The sequence below is a fragment of the Penicillium verrucosum genome (genome assembly GCF_028828655.1).
Source record: "Penicillium verrucosum strain IBT 35672 chromosome Unknown utg000004l_segment0_segment0, whole genome shotgun sequence".
In the NCBI taxonomy this organism is placed as follows: Eukaryota; Fungi; Ascomycota; class Eurotiomycetes; order Eurotiales; family Aspergillaceae; genus Penicillium; species Penicillium verrucosum.
In genome coordinates, this window is record NW_026643213.1 from 3,559,549 (window position 1) to 3,575,123 (window position 15,575).

The following is a 15,575-nucleotide window of genomic DNA, read 5'->3' on the forward strand; positions in this document are numbered from 1 at the left end:
GACAGGGCGCAGAGCTGTTTGATTTCGTGCGGGGCCTTCTTCACTGACCTAGACAGTAACAGGTCCATAAGTACAATCGCGAATTGAAAGACTAGGGCGATTGCCCAATGTCGGTCTAAGTCACCATCAACGAGACCCCGCTTTGGGGCGCAGGGAACTACCGTGCTTGGCACGAGACGAGACCCAGTCATTGCCTGAGTCTTCTCTCAAGCAATGCTTAACTAAAGTCCAGTCACCTTTTTATGCCAAGTGGGTGAAAAGATATGTCTCCAATAGTTCACTTTGTACGCCACGCACAAGGCGTCCACAATCTCAGTCATGCAAACCACCATTTACTCGACCCCGAACTGACCCCGCTGGGAGAAGAGCAAGCCCGCACCCTGGGTATTGGGTTCCCTGCCTTAGAAAATATTCAACTGATTCTGTCATCGCCACTGCGACGCACGATTCAGACGGCGCTATTGGCGTTCCCCTCGCAGGTGGGGGCCGGCGCCCTACAGGTTATTGCCTGGCCAGAGGTGCAGGAAGCCAGTGATCTCAACTGTGACACCGGTAGTGACCTGCTTGATATCAAGGCCGAGTTTGAGAAACTGCCGGTCGATTTTACTCTAGTGGAGCCTGGCTGGCACATCAAGGTATGTGTTCTAATCCGTTTGGTTCATGCAAGACTAAGCAAACTGCATATGTGTAGCACGGCAAGTGGGCTCCGGCTGCGGGAAGGCTTTTAGAGCGGGCTCATCTGGCACGGGAATGGCTGAGTCAGAGACCTGAAAAGGAGATCGTGGTGGTTTCCCATGGCTGTTTTCTGGATTTTCTTACGGATGACTGGGTGAATGCTGACAATTCACATGGTGCGTTATTAGCTCACGTTCTCACCGTCTCATGCTAATCTATACTGTAAAGTAACGGACTGGGCCAATGCTGAGGTTCGCTCTTTTGCTTTTGAACATAAGGAGGATGAAAGACCGGCTTTATGTGAGACAATAGAATCCAGGGAAAGACGAGGATTGGGACCAGTTTCCCTTACCAAAGAACAACAGCTAGAGATACAGCAGACCAAACTGCAAACCTGGATCGAATGGGGTGTTATATTAGCGAGATCTATAAATAAAAAAAAGGTTTAGGCGGCGCGAAACGAACGGTAGACCAAAGATAAAAAAAGAGGAGGCGAATTGAGAACGGCACAAAACCTAGCGATATAGGGCTCTATTGGGTATAGGGCACTATACCGCTAGGTCTTTGTGCCATTCCCAACTCGACATAAGGCATCTTAGTGTGATTCATATACTACCTTAGAAGGAAGGTACTTCGTGACAGGAAGTCCTACACTTCAAGCTGCTGCATACCACGATTTCCGTTTAGACATCATTATCTCCTCTCGGTTTGATATTTTGTAGAAAGATGTAAAGCCGGTAAAAAGCGTAAAAGTACAGGCAAGCCTTCTATTATAGGCAGGGATAGCTACTTATTTAGTTCGGTCTGCAAACTTGCTCACAGCTCTCAGTCCCCAAGATAAAAGGAATAGGACATCCAATCACCAAAGCCAAACAAGCCAACAAGCTAGCTATTCTCCCATCCATATCCAAGTTTCTCATACATAACAGGGCTAAACAATGGAACCCAAAGCCCTTGAATCCTCTCACAATATAAACAGTCCCATTGGCACTAGCAGCATAGGCAAGAAAAGTATCTGGAAGATACTGGCTGCAGCACTGGAAGATGATAGTTGCGCCCATAAACGGGAGTGCCATACAGGTGAAACCCGAGAATGAAGAAGCAAACCCGGATGTGAAGAACGGGCATAAAGCCGTGGACAAAGATGCTTACTCCTTGCCCGTCTTGTCCACGGGTACGGACCTACAAACCGAGAAATGACTAGTGTAACAGAAAAGCCTTAAACAGCTAAGCATGTCGATGAATGAGTGATATGATGCAGAAATGATATCCGAAACCGAAAATGTACTCAGTAATAAATAATCTATCTTCACTAAGATTTGACCTTATCCACTTTTTCTTATTGACATAGGCCCATGGAATGTACAGCAGTGGAACTTACCACAAGAAGCAAACTTCGGATATAATTGCTAATTTTAGAGATCCCATGCTTGTGAAACGGCCCTCCTCCAACAAGTCTCTGGGCCAGTCTTGATCGTGCTGTTCCAGCCAATCGAAAATCATCACCCGTCTTCGCTGCTCTGGCGTTTGACAACAGCCTTAGGTTTCTGGCAGAAACCTTGCTGTAAACGATAAGCCTGAAGCAAGTATGATCATGAGTATCCATATGGCATGACCCCCAGCCAACTGTGACCTCGCCCCCAAAGCGAAAAGGCTGGTAAAGAGCGCCGGGGAGAAGGCTCGCAGCACACTCATACCAGTCATGGCCACTGCATTCAGCGTGCCCAGTACCCTCGGCGAGGGCGAGACATCGTTCAGAACGAGCTGGATCGCCGTGAAACTCATGCTAACTCCGCAGCCAATCACCAGCGTGATTGGCAAGATAATCCAAAAGGCCTGGACTGATCCTTCCGTGCCCATCCGCAGAAGGACATTGCCAACAGGGCAGGATAAGAAGAAGAGCGGATACACACTAGCGCAGAGACGTATCACTCCGTTCGATCCTATCCTCTTCTGCAGTGGCGGGAACACCAGGAGGAGCCATGCAGCTTGTGCGGCGCCGTTTAGACCCATCATAAGTGAAATTTGTAGTGTCGTAAACTCATACCCTCCGAGACGCACGGGAGTGAACCAAAAGACGGGAATGATGGCGGTGTAAGCGAAGGCGAGAACCATGAGATACCCATACGCGTATAGGACCACACCAACCCCTGGTGATTTGAGAAGCTGCCATGTGGACAGCTCGCCGCTCTGGGGCGGCGCATCGGATCCGGCCTCCTCGCTACCGTGGTCCACCACAACCGGCTCCTTCTTCAACGTCTCTTCGACAAAGTAGGCGCTAGACACGGCAGCGGTGCCTCCGATCAACGCCACCACAAAGCTCGAGAGCGCGTAGGGATATTTCTCAAAGAAGCCGACAGCTCCAAAAACACCAGGGTACTTTTGTATTGGGTCAGAAAGTGCACCGCCCAATAAAGGGCCCAGGAAAAGGCCCAAGTTCCCGCTGAAGGCGAACCAGCTAAACGCCCGGGCCTGGGTACTAGGTGTGCTGTGCTCGGCCACCATCGTGCGGATGGTGACGATCGTCCCAGCAAAGACGCCAGCAAGACATCTAAACAAGATCATTTGCGGTATGGACTTCGCCAGGCCAAAGAGGCCTGTCGTCACGGTAATGCCGAATAACGAGGCGACCAGGACGGGCTTACGGCCGAAGCGATCGGCTGCTCGGCCCCAGTATATCATGACAACGGCCTGTGTGAGGGAGAACATTGACTCGATTAATCCGCTGTAGAAGCCAATGTCCGAGTCTGGCACGTCCCCGTTGTCCTGTACCATCTGGCTGACATAAGGGAAGATGGAGAAGAAGGCCAAGGGCTCGACTGCGCGCGCGTAGCAGAGTAGCAGGATCTGGAACTTTGGCAAGGGCTTTTTCTTGCCGTCATTGTCGCCATCTGACCCTGATGGACTATCTAAAGTGTCTGGTGCGGGCACGCCATCATACTTGATCTTGCTGGACCTTAGGAGGGTTGTAGTCTCATCTATATAGTCACTTTCCTCGTGTACAGCATCAGACTGCCTGGCTGTGCCTGTGATAGCGACCATATCTGGACGTGAGAGCTGTGGGGTGAAGGGGTGAGATGGAGATTAAATGGCGAATACATCGAGCCCCACACCGCCTTCGCGTGGCGCGCTTGACGCGTGAAGCAGACCATCTTTGAGAGAAGGCATTGACTTTATAAACTCGTTCCTAGCATAACCAAATGGCTACACCACATGGCCGGACTTTCGTGAAAAAAATATCGAGTATCCTATCTCACCGAAAGGGAGTAAACGTGATTTTGAGATAGTATGTACAAAACATTATAGAGTCCTCATCAGAACTCAGAACTCCGATCCTTCTAAAACCAATCCCAATAAAAGAAACATAAAATGTGCTGCCAGATTAAGCACCCAGCATCATCCAAGCCATGGTACCAGCCCAACCAAAGACAAATATCAAGGTCAAAATACTGGCACCGGCCTTATCCCCAGTCGTAATAGGTTTCTGTTCCTCGTCATCCCCACCATTCCCTTTACCCGCATTGGGATTACCGGTGCTCTTTCCACCAGTGTCGGAGGTAATAGGGCCAAAAGTGCCGGTATTAAAGTTGATCATATTCGCAAGGAAGACATTCGTTGCGCTGATCTCTTGTTCCATGCCAGTCGATCCGTCCCACTTGTTCTGATACCAGGTGATACCACACGAGTTGTTGCCGTTTCCCGTGCAGGACTTTGCGGCAGCTTCTGCGGAGCTTGCGAGTTTGGGCTTGATCTGTGCTGCGGTATCGGGGACCAAGAGGGAGGTGAATGCGAGCCATGATGAGGTGAGGCCCTTGAAGAGGATTTCGTTGAAATTGCACTTCTTGATAGGCTCACAGGTTGTGTCTTCCAAGACGTCGCCGTTCGGGAAGAAGGTTTTTAGGGTTTTTCCCAGGAGGCCGTCTACTGGGGTCTTCCATTTTTCGTCTCCATTGGTCTGTACAGGTGGAGTGTCAGTGTCTGTAAATGGAAGGATTGTCCGCATGGAAATGGGGAAATTGTGAATATGGAGGCACCACTTACAAAGTTATACATATAGGCAGCACCCATCAGGTATGCGCCGTAGTTATAGGTCCACTGGAAGTTACCAGCGTCGGCGCAGTCATTTTCCATTTCCGTTGAGTCGGCGACATTCCAAGTCTTGTTGTTCACTAGCGGCGACGAAACAGACCAATCCCAGATCTTCTCTGCCCATTTTGTGTACTTTTCATCATTGGTGTAGCGGGCGAGGCGCGCAGCGAGTTGGAACAGACCGCCGTTTGATACGGAGTTCTTCATGGTGTATCCGTCCTGGTAAGGGAATAGCTGCCAACGCAGACCCCCACCACATGTCGTTGTATCCCATCGAGCGGTTTGGGTGTTGAATACACCCTGTGCGAGCGAAAGCCACGAGAATTTGTCGGGGACATCAGGGAATTTTAGCTCGGCGGCCAAAATGGCTGCAAGACCCCAGAACATTTGGTCATCATTTCCCTAGAGATTCGAGAATAGTCAGAGACATGTCCTTCCAAGGGTATTTTGGACATCGGTGTATAGTTCTCACCAGGTAACTACTGTAATTGCTGGGCATGTAGTCACCCTTATCACCTGATTGCCACTGCATTCCTTCGCTCATCAAAGAGTTATAGGTCGTGTCACCGGTGAAGTGCCAGTATTGGAGCAAGGCAAGGAAAAGAGCAGATCCCTCCCACCATTTTTCAGGGAAAGCGCCAGGGATTTGTCCAGTTTCATTGCCGGCATACCACCCCATCATGGAGTACACACTCGTACTTGCGGCATCTTTGATTGATTCTGTCCAGCGATCGCGAAGTCAGTCCTCTTGTCACCTTTGATCGGAAAATAAATTCAGGCTGCTATGACGTACCTTCATCGCTGATGTCTAATTCGATCGCAGGCGTTAAGGTTGAAAAGAAGAGTGTTACGATGAGGCCATTAAGAATAGCCCATGTTCCGGACAAGTGCATTTCGGCTTAGATCAATCATAGATAGTATCGATCTCAAGGGGGTGGTGGAGGGGAAAAACAGTTGCGATTAAAGGTGAAAATTGGGCGAGACCTTGCGTGTCAAAGGGAGTTTGGGGGTTGAGGATGCAGCGTAATGATGTATGGGCAGAGGATCCCCAACCCCAAAATTTCCATATTAAAAATAGTTTTCAGGGCCTTATCCACTTTTCTGTGGAGTTAAGAGAAATTGCAAGCTTTTTCTGGTTGGTTTTTACAAAAGGACATGACCGACGATCAACCAGATCTATCAAATCGTTCGCCACCGAGCCGAGTATGGGCCGATATTGTTTGTGTGCGGGCAAAGTTAAACAATTCACGGTTGAGTGGGATCAGTATTGGATACAACACAGATTGAATTGTTGTATTAGACTGAGTGAAAACGACAGATCAGCAAGAGATCAGCAATAGATCAGCAACGGATGATGTCGAATAATATAAGATCAATTGTTTTCGGGGTAAGTTAGGGCTCATTGAATTCTCCACTTTCTGGGTCACCACGCATATGCCAAGACATATAACGCGTGTAAAGAGGGCGAGACAAGCTATTCGACAGATCCAACCGAAAAAGCCTGGACCTCTTTTTATATTTGAATGGTTTGATCTATTTTATGTACGGAGTACATAGTACGATATCATATTTCCACATCCATTTATACAGTCCTTAGTTACTATATCGAGTAAGGAATTAGTGTATTAACTTATATATATTATAGTATTCCCAGTATTCCTACACCATTAAATCTCAACCCCTAAAACCCCTGAAATGTCCGTTTTCGGATGACCGCATTTGGCAAATCGTGGGCCTGGGGCAGCGAAGTGGGTCCCAGGGGTCTCTGACGTCAGGGGCGGGAAAGCCAGTTTTCTTTTTTTTCTTCTTTTTTTTGACGATCAAAAAGGGTGTTTCATCTGTGCTGGGGAAGAAATCAGGGGGTTTCACATGTTATACTTCTTGTACTCCGTATACCCTCTTCACCAAAGAATCCGGACTGGGTTTTGATTGTAAGTATGGATCTCGTGAACCCGGGAAGACAAAAAGCAAAACAGGGATAAGCGACCACAACTTACAGGTTTATGTGAGGGGGCGAACACTTAGGAAATATAACTACCGAATTGCGACTGTCTTAGTTATAACTAAGGCACCAGGTACAACACAATGCACAACATCCAATGACAGCCATTCGGTCCCACATCAACACCAATAGCTGCCTCTCAATCTCATAGCTTTGCTACAATATCTATCTCACTCGCATTATGCCTTGAGTCAATATTTTCAGGCCTTACCAGTCACCCTAAGTCACCTTAAGGCAAGGTGAACGATATCACTCTAACAAATTCTACCCGCCAACATTCCCAAAGAACGAACCATGATCAATCGCTCAATTCAACAGACTTATATATATAGTCCATGCACACTTCTATTAACGAAGATCGAATCATTTACCTCAAATGAAACCCAGATATAAGTCCCGAAAAGACACATATCCACAAATAAATAACACTAAAATATGGAGGAGAAAGAGAAATACCACCATTTTGCGTACTAACGCTCCTCTGCACAAACCCATATTGATCCTGGCCGTACGTCGCATTGAGATGAACATCACCAGAAATTGCCCCATCTTCCATCCGAATCCAAGTCCGCACATCGTCCCCAAGCGACCGCTGATCCAACAAAATCTGTCTTCCACCACGCGCCCATTCGCCATACCCTCCATATCCCGTATGTCGGCCGTAACACATGTTCATCCCATTTCCCGTGATATTGAGGCCAGGAAGTTTACCATCCCATTTGAAGCACCTATTAAAAGACGTAAGATTAGTCAAATGACATCTTCTTGCGCTTTGCCTTGGAACTAAGCATAGAACCTAGAACATCTAGCGTGCTGTTGCTGTGTAGTGCATACCAATCATTATCGTGATCATGGCCGCTGAAAGTCGCCACCAGCCCCGTGGTGTTCAGCATAGCGTTTATAAATGGAAAGTCTTGAGATATGTAGCCGGTGTCGCTGCCATAGCCTTGTTCCTGGACTCGTTCTCCGTTGATTCCTGGTTCGCGGGATGGGCTAACGCCGGATTGCTGGAATGCGCGCATTGGATGAACTGGGATATGGATGAAGGCTAGAGATGGGATCGTTTGTCCGTAGGTCGACGTTAAGTTTGCATTGGCTTCTACAAACCATTTAACAACCTGTAACAAGTAATAAGTCAGTATGTGAAAGTTCGACATCAAATCCCTACATCGAGGATGAGAAGATGCGTGTGTGAGTCCATCTCGGGACTGCATCGACGCCGTGGTGCTTACCTTGTCATCTACCCAATTCTGTCTTGCAACTGACTTGCGATCTTCATTCTCTGCCAAGGCATAATGACCACCTTGACTGTCAAAGAACCACAATATAAATACCGGGGCACTGTCATTCGAAGCCTCGTGCGGAAATATTGGCAGGTAATAGTTCGTGATGCCGGCAGTGGAACCCGAAACCCTTCGCTGGGTTAAGCTGTTTTCATATTTTGTCTCTTCATAAAATATCTCTTCCGGGTCCAGATTGACCTCGCTGTCGTGATTCCCATATGTCGATGCCCATGGTAAACTACGGTCGACTAGTGGTGCAACAATCCGATCAACGTAGTGACTAGAGTTGGAGCGTTGTGTTGTTGCCTCGCCAGAGATTAAATCTCCATTGAGTACCACGAGTTGCACTTCCTCGGAAGAAAGAACGCTGTTCATCACACCTATGGTCTTGTTGTCCGCCTCGTCATCTTTGAATATAGTTAGCATCCCGAAATACATATTCGAGGTTGTCATTGTACCTTCAGCAAAATGCAAGTCGCTAAAGACTGATATTTGGAACGTGCCATTCTCAGTCAATCGCAATCTTTCGTCTCTGGCACGACGGTGGTGTGCGGACGGCCTGCGAGTTGACATCGTCATTGTATACTCAAGTATCGATTATACACAATAGCGAAGGATCAACTAGAGAAAATGAAGACCAGGGTTCGAACAATTTTCTATCGGCGTATCCAAGATATAACGAAATATACCATGGGAGTGGCTAGTTGTAGATAGTAAGATGTAACCTTACAGAAACGGCGCCGCGTCGGCCAGGGCAGGAGAGGAAACCCCGAATCCTGAGCGGTCCATGGCTTGACGCACACTCTGGATAAGCAGCTTGCGGGATTGGTCATTGGAATTATAATCCGGGTACACACAAAGCCATGTGCCCCCAGCATGATAAGAGACCAAACGACGAATGACTCGTTCCCGGCTCTTCCGTTGGCAAGGTTAAAGCCGAGAATATCGGCGCCTTTAGCGCCAAGGAGCCCAACTGAAGGCGCCAAGGACTCTGATTCTAAACATTCATGTTGAATGTATCTACTATCACTTTTTAGCATCTGGGCATTCATGCAGGCTGCTTACTATACGTCATGGCCAAGAAGGTTACTTCGACCTAGACCTCCGTTGTGGTGGGTCCATCTGGACTTTTAACCTTTGGCTATTGGCAATTCTGACTGGTTCACCAATCAAATTTACACTTTGGGATCCACACTCGGTAAGCACCCGGACAAAGCATAACCTTGGGACCTGGAGATTGAGACCCGTGGACCTTAAGTCCGAACTGTCAGCAAGGAGAACATGGTATCCCTGTTATCCCTGTCTATGAATAAAGATATCAATCCTAGAGAGAAGGATTTATCAACTTCAAAAGCAGAAGCCTCACCAGAAGTCGAGAGATAAACCCGCCTCCCACGCTAAGACCTTAAGTCGCCGCCCCTCAACGCCTCCTGCAGTAGGGGCACTCGTGGTGTGATCTAGAAATATCAAGGTAGAAATTAATGAGCTACCTAGACATAAAAAATCTAGTTCAAAAGACCCCAAGCACATGGTCATAATGCTCGATACTACCTACTACCTAGAAATAGAATAAAAAACAGTTCCCACCCCACGCCCCCACTCTCCTCCAAATAATCTTTCCTCCAGACATCTCACTCACTCCTAGATGCCGCCGAATACTATTGCCCTCTTCCTTTCGATTTCAGGTATCAACACTGACTTGATGCCTAAACCTGCCCAGGTGCTATTTTGATGCAGGCTGTGCAGACTATGCAGACTATAGAGAATAGTGGCTGGAAATACGTGTGGGGAAACTGGGGCCCTATCTCACCGCAATAACAATTCACCTCCAGGGCTGAGCAGCCTTGGAGCCAAGAGCGTATATTACCAAGCACCTCGTACATGACCACCTGGGCACAATGCAGCCAAGAATGTATTACCGATCATCGCCTTGTACGGATACATAACTACAACACAGGTACGGACATAACGATCGGTTTCCAAGAAAACCAATTGGTTCCGCTTCGGTGTTAATTTGGAAAGAGAGACCTGCCATGGCTGCCATCCCCTATAGACCAATGATTCCCACGCATTTTGGTGTTTCAGAGCGTTGTGCCAAACCTCTCACAGATGGCTGATCTTCTAGGCTCCCTGTTATTACTACTTACAATTCATCTACACTCCATGTCTCGCTCACTCTCCCAATCTCCGCGAAATATACAGATTCCCCAATGGGACCTATATCAAGAACATCGCAGTTCGACCTAACGGACCCTCCTCGTCACGGATCTGAGCACAGCCCTTTAATCCCCAGCTCAGCCCATCTAGTCCACGACTTCGACGGCGCCGAAGACGCAGTTGGAATTACGGCGCTTTCGCCGGATATCTACGGAGTGAATTGCATTCAATTCAGTCCATTGATTGATCTCAGAACCGATGAAAATGCGCCCAAGTCAGTTCTGGTCACGAAACTGCCCGCTGGCTATTTGGACCGCATAGCTACTCTAAATGAAGGAAAAGCAGTCGCCATATCCGACTCCCGGCTTGGTCTTATATGACGTCTCGATATCCGCGCCGGCGAGTACAGCGTGATCCACCAAGACGAGGCAATGGCCGCAGATCGTGACATGGGTTTGTTGACGGGTTGAAGACAGTAAATTATTCTATGTACTACCCCAACAGCCCGGAGCGGGTTTTGACTTTGCTATGGAGTTGGGTATTTGGCAGGTCTTGTTGATAATGTGGTTACTAGTCTTTCCTATTGGGTCTCATGGGGTTATTACAGGTTTGAAGGACTCGAGGGATTTGAGGACTGCTACGCTTTTGGGAGGACGGACACAGAAGGATCGCTTTATATCACTGCTGGAGGAGCGACCAAGCTTCATGTTAACGGCAGGTTATAGCGCTTTCCGTGGAGTTTTAGATCACTATCTTCTTATGTGTTGTAAGAGAAGTCAAGTCATATGTACGGATTTCCATTCCCTAGTAACAAAACGAGACACCGAATGCCATTATGAATAACTGCGCTTGCATGATCGTGTTGGTCTCCAATCCTCTCCGTTGCTCCGGATATCTTTTTTTTTTCTAGTTTTATGTTGAAAGGTTGGACATCGCTTCTAAAACACAAACCCCGTATACACCTACATGCGCATCCATAAACACAAATGCGGATAACGCTCATGACTCGAGTTCACCACGGCGAAGTGCTAACAAAGCCCGGACATCCGTGACATACTGTAGAGCTTCGAGCATGGGAATCAAGTGGAGCAGACCGTTGTCCGTGGGGTCGTTGATCCAGCCTTCGATGGGAATCGCATTATCTAGCAATCATCATGAGTTCGAGCACACTAAAATCGATAAAACGGAATTGTAAAATTACCTTCGTGGAAAATATAGCTCATTGGGCTGTTGTCCAGAATCATCACCTTGCTCAGATCCGGTTCCACAGAACTCAGGTCCTTGATGTATGCCCCATTACGGAATGTGCAATGTTGTCGGTATAAGCGGCCTTGAAAATATTTCCGTTCCTGCTCGAGCCAGTCGATGACAGGGTCGGCATACTCTTGAACGCTGGCCGTGAAAATGACGAGCTTATACCATTTGCTGACCTTGCGCAGGAACTCATCGCAGTGTGGTCGTTTATGGACATAGTACAGAATGGGATGCTGAGGGCCCAGTGTCGTTTGCGGTCCGCCCGGAGACAATGAAGTAGTCGTGGGTATCGAGAGCTTAACCTCGACCATGTGACCACTAGACATCCGGCCACCCTTGGCGAGCGAGTGAATTAGGGTCTCATCGAGATCCAGCACCAGGGTCTTTTGTGGGGGTCGGGCATTGCGGGGAGGTGCAGTATATGAAGGTACTCGTGACGGGAGGAGTGGGCGCGGTGGAGTTGGAGAGTGTGGGTACTTCGTTATGCGGTGGATGTTGGGAGAGGTTGGGGATTTTAAGCTATCCAGGTGGACAGCCCCCTGGACTCGAGAGACACCCTCAGGCATTGGATGTCCTAAATCTGAACTCTGGGATCTTCGATGTCTGTGCCGCTTGAGAGATTCTTCATTATGGAGCTTGATTCGTATAGACCGACGAGGCGTGTTCTCATCCTTTTCCCTTTCTAAGATTGGATCTGGATCGTGGCCTTTGGTCTTGGTAGGTCGGTTCCTCCCGCTTGAGAGATTTTTGATATGCCGTCGATCTGTGTCGGACTCCGACGTTGTTGATACAATAGATTCGTGAGAGCCTTGAGGTCGGAGCTTCCGGGTGGAGCCACTGCGACGCCGACCTTCTACCCGGGTGACCCCTTTAGCCGACCGGATCGTTGAGTCGGCAGAGGAGCGCCGCAATTTGCGCACAGGTGCAAGAAGCGAATAGCGACCATCATCGGCCTGAAAGCATTGAGCCAAATATACACCGGGTGCAGCAAACGTAGACAGGATGAATTTGATGGTTTCTGTGATCGCATCGAAAAACCGTTGGGTAATTAGTCGCCAAGTACTTTGAGCAGTGAGCGTGCCATTCTTGTGAGCTTCATGCAGTAACGGTGTCTTCTCATCTAAGTCATATGTGCCATCTTCTCCATCTTGGTTCACGGGCGGTCCATCGTCGTAGCTCTTCTCGGTGGGGTCAAGGGACCGAAAGTTATCCTCGCTATAAGACCGGAGTTTCGAAAAGTCTGACGGTAGAGGTGCACGTTTGCTATCGCCTTGAGACTGCGATCTATGGCGTGAAGAGTTGGAAGATTGGCCAATGACTCGCGAGGACAGGATATTCAACGAGTTCATCTTCTCCTCAAGGCGTCACGGGAGACAGGGGCGCAGCGATCTATTAACAAAGGAATGAGTCAATCATCAAACCCACTTAAAGCGGTCCATGAGATAAGTGTGCAGGGGGTTTGATGGGTAGACAGAGGGAAAGAGGGGGGGAGATCGCAAGGAGGTGTAAGCTGTTCTAACCTCAATGCGCCAGTCACCCGTGCCTCGGAAGTACTTCCGCAACTCCAATCTGATCTATACAAGTTTCAAGCTGGTGAAAAACAATCCAACAAAAAAAAAAGAAATGAACTAGAAATGGAATAATAGAAATGCGTCAAACTGAAAGAACACCAATAGGAAAAGCCCACGCCGAGACAATATGAGGATCAATGAGTGTGGGGAAGCGGACAAGATCGAACGGCAGAAAATCAATTCTTTGTCTCTCCCACTCTCTTCAGCTTTCTTGTGAGAATCAGAGCATACTCGTGGTCAACTCTCTATTTACAAACCTGTTCAGTGTGATTTCAACCTGAAATTTGGTATGTTTATCACTTGACACTTACACCACCTCTATCGCTCAAACCCCCGCTGAACATCACGCAGATTTCCTCCCAACATCCCACTTCCTCATGCCGCCTTCTTTGGCTCTGACACCAGGCCTGGGGTCATTCCTCAAGTGCCTCAAGACAAACCCGATTGATACCTCTATTGAGACTCTGATTTCGTACGTATCTCAAGGCTTCTACTCATGGCCGCTACCCCCACCGACGATCCAACTCGCTAACATAGTATATTTCAATCAGATTGCTCAAGCGCCGTCAAATCCGTCATTCGCGATCATGTGCCACAGCAACCGCCTATTTGCTACGGAGTGTTATTTCAGCATGCCGTACAACAGACTCAGCAAAGCTTATTGAGCGGGTGCAGAGTGTGGGCAGGCGACTGATGGCTGCGCAACCGCGTGAGATGGTTGTGGGCAATATTGTGCGCCGAGTCCTAGGTCTCATTCGTGACGAAGCCGAAGATGATCGCGACGCTGAATTCGCTCTTAGCGACATTGGTTCAGAGAGTCAGCCACAAACACCCCGGGCTTATGACGGTGAGTCCCAAGTTCTGGTCCAAATACCTACGCAGTGACTCATATATTCATAGATCCATCCTTGCCTTTGGATCGCGACTCGCCCTCCTTCCGGTCCGAAGAAAGATCCTCTCGCCCCGCTCTGACCTCTATGTTCAGCCTTCTCTCCCATCCCGAACCCGAGAACTCCCTTCCCAGCACCCCAGGTTCCTCCTCTCCAAGCGGACGTCTCGCTGGCCACGGCCCAAGCAAAGACGTACGAGCCGAAGTGCTGGAGGGTATTGGCGAGATCATTGATGAGCTTGGCCAGGTGGACGATCAGATCGCCGCCTACGCATTGGACCACATTCACTCCAACGAAATCATCCTCACCCACACATCCTCGACCACGGTCCAAAAATTCCTGCTCAAAGCCGCCGCGAAGCGAAAGTTTACCGTCATCCATGCCGAGTCATACCCAAATAACCACGAGGCTACACATGCCACTGTCAGTGGTAGTGCTGTCAGCGACGATGACAATCTCGGCTTGGAGGCTTTCCAGAAGCCACTGATCGAGCACGGCATCACCGTCATCCTCATCCCAGACTCTGCCGTCTTCGCTCTCATGTCTCGGGTCAACAAGGTCATCCTCGGCACACACTCCGTTCTCGCCAATGGCGGCCTCGTCGCCGCTGCTGGCACCCGTGTCATCGCCCGTGCCGCCAAGGTCCACCAGACCCCCGTCGTCGTTGTGAGCGGTGTTTACAAGCTCAGCCCTGTCTATCCATTCGACTTCGACTCGCTTATTGAATACGGTGACCCAAGCATGGTCCTCCCATACGAGGAGGGTGATCTCGTCGACCTGGTCGATGTCCAAAACCCCATCTATGACTACGTTCCTGCAGAGCTCGTCGATCTTTACATCACTAACCTGTAAGTTTCAAGTACCCATCCCACTGATCTTATTGTATCATGCTAACTTGCTTTCCCTAATTCAGCGGCGGTCATGCCCCGTCATACCTTTACCGCATTGTGTCAGACCACTACCGCAAGGAAGATATCAGCTTCTAAGCCTTGTAATTGGCTTGAACAATTGTGTCAAACAGCTCACAAAAAATCAACAAAAAAATTATTTCAGGGACATTTTCCCGAACGATACCCGAGGAATTACTTTGATGATCGATATGCAGAAGTAATGAATAAAAAAGAACTATTTATCATTTCCGCCAATGTTTAGGAATAGCTGCTGCATTAGCCTCTCCCGCACATCCTGTGATTAAGCTTCTAGAGTATAGACCTATATAAGCACTAGTAGCAGTATAAGAGATCTAATATGCCTTTACTGTTTACTGAGAATGTCTGTAGAATCCTTATGTGCCCTAAAGGCAACGTCAATATATATACATGGAATGGATGTATAAAATCACTGATATAAAATCAATCTGAAATCAATAATTAATGAAATTCTTTTGATATATTTCTTCTTACACTTTTTTCTCGGTCTTACAAGCTCTTCAATCCTCATTGTTCCGAAACCAAGGAGACAATAAATAGACCTTCATACATCGACCTGTCGGTACCATCTATCAATATAAACGCTGATTCGTGCAGGGATGGGGTATTGTTGTTTATTCAAGGATAGTACCAAGGAAATCTTAGATATATATCCATGGGTACTATGCAGAATCAGTATACATATATATAGTAGCCATTGCAATTACTAGACAACAGCATATCTT

The 15,575-nt window shown here is 48.2% G+C and overlaps 7 protein-coding genes across 7 annotated transcripts; 3 read left to right on the forward strand and 4 right to left on the reverse strand.

Moving 5' to 3' along the window:
* Positions 1 to 263: 263 nt before the first annotated feature.
* On the forward strand, positions 264 to 1,124 carry N7516_010627 (histidine phosphatase family protein; the record flags this gene model as incomplete). The annotated part of the gene is made up of 3 exons (XM_057223345.1): positions 264 to 635; positions 692 to 851; positions 904 to 1,124. 3 exons carry the CDS (start codon positions 264 to 266, stop codon positions 1,122 to 1,124), a joined length of 753 nt encoding a protein of 250 aa, XP_057070566.1.
* Positions 1,125 to 2,214: 1,090 nt separating this feature from the next.
* On the reverse strand, positions 2,215 to 3,717 carry N7516_010628 (uncharacterized protein; the record flags this gene model as incomplete). The annotated part of the gene is made up of 1 exon (XM_057223346.1): positions 2,215 to 3,717. The coding sequence occupies one exon, from the start codon at positions 3,715 to 3,717 to the stop codon at positions 2,215 to 2,217; it is 1,503 nt and encodes a 500-aa protein (XP_057070567.1).
* A 340-nt stretch (positions 3,718 to 4,057) lies between these two features.
* On the reverse strand, positions 4,058 to 5,657 carry N7516_010629 (glycoside hydrolase family 76 protein; the record flags this gene model as incomplete). The annotated part of the gene is made up of 4 exons (XM_057223347.1): positions 4,058 to 4,630; positions 4,717 to 5,166; positions 5,237 to 5,484; positions 5,558 to 5,657. The coding sequence occupies 4 exons, from the start codon at positions 5,655 to 5,657 to the stop codon at positions 4,058 to 4,060; spliced, it is 1,371 nt and encodes a 456-aa protein (XP_057070568.1).
* A 1,476-nt stretch (positions 5,658 to 7,133) lies between these two features.
* Positions 7,134 to 8,838, reverse strand: N7516_010630 (metallophosphoesterase family protein; the record flags this gene model as incomplete). The annotated part of the gene is made up of 5 exons (XM_057223348.1): positions 7,134 to 7,494; positions 7,601 to 7,884; positions 7,999 to 8,456; positions 8,508 to 8,608; positions 8,780 to 8,838. 5 exons carry the CDS (start codon positions 8,836 to 8,838, stop codon positions 7,134 to 7,136), a joined length of 1,263 nt encoding a protein of 420 aa, XP_057070569.1.
* A 1,421-nt stretch (positions 8,839 to 10,259) lies between these two features.
* N7516_010631 (uncharacterized protein) lies at positions 10,260 to 10,586 on the forward strand (the record flags this gene model as incomplete). The annotated part of the gene is made up of 1 exon (XM_057223349.1): positions 10,260 to 10,586. The coding sequence occupies one exon, from the start codon at positions 10,260 to 10,262 to the stop codon at positions 10,584 to 10,586; it is 327 nt and encodes a 108-aa protein (XP_057070570.1).
* A 548-nt stretch (positions 10,587 to 11,134) lies between these two features.
* nemA (Nem1-Spo7 phosphatase catalytic subunit NEM1) lies at positions 11,135 to 12,809 on the reverse strand (the record flags this gene model as incomplete). Its single annotated transcript, XM_057223350.1, has 2 exons — positions 11,135 to 11,348; positions 11,408 to 12,809. 2 exons carry the CDS (start codon positions 12,807 to 12,809, stop codon positions 11,206 to 11,208), a joined length of 1,545 nt encoding a protein of 514 aa, XP_057070571.1. The 3' UTR covers positions 11,135 to 11,205.
* A 599-nt stretch (positions 12,810 to 13,408) lies between these two features.
* On the forward strand, positions 13,409 to 14,907 carry N7516_010633 (translation initiation factor eIF2B subunit beta; the record flags this gene model as incomplete). Its single annotated transcript, XM_057223351.1, has 4 exons — positions 13,409 to 13,503; positions 13,583 to 13,878; positions 13,932 to 14,769; positions 14,835 to 14,907. 4 exons carry the CDS (start codon positions 13,409 to 13,411, stop codon positions 14,905 to 14,907), a joined length of 1,302 nt encoding a protein of 433 aa, XP_057070572.1.
* Between the last annotated feature and the right edge of the window lie 668 nt (positions 14,908 to 15,575).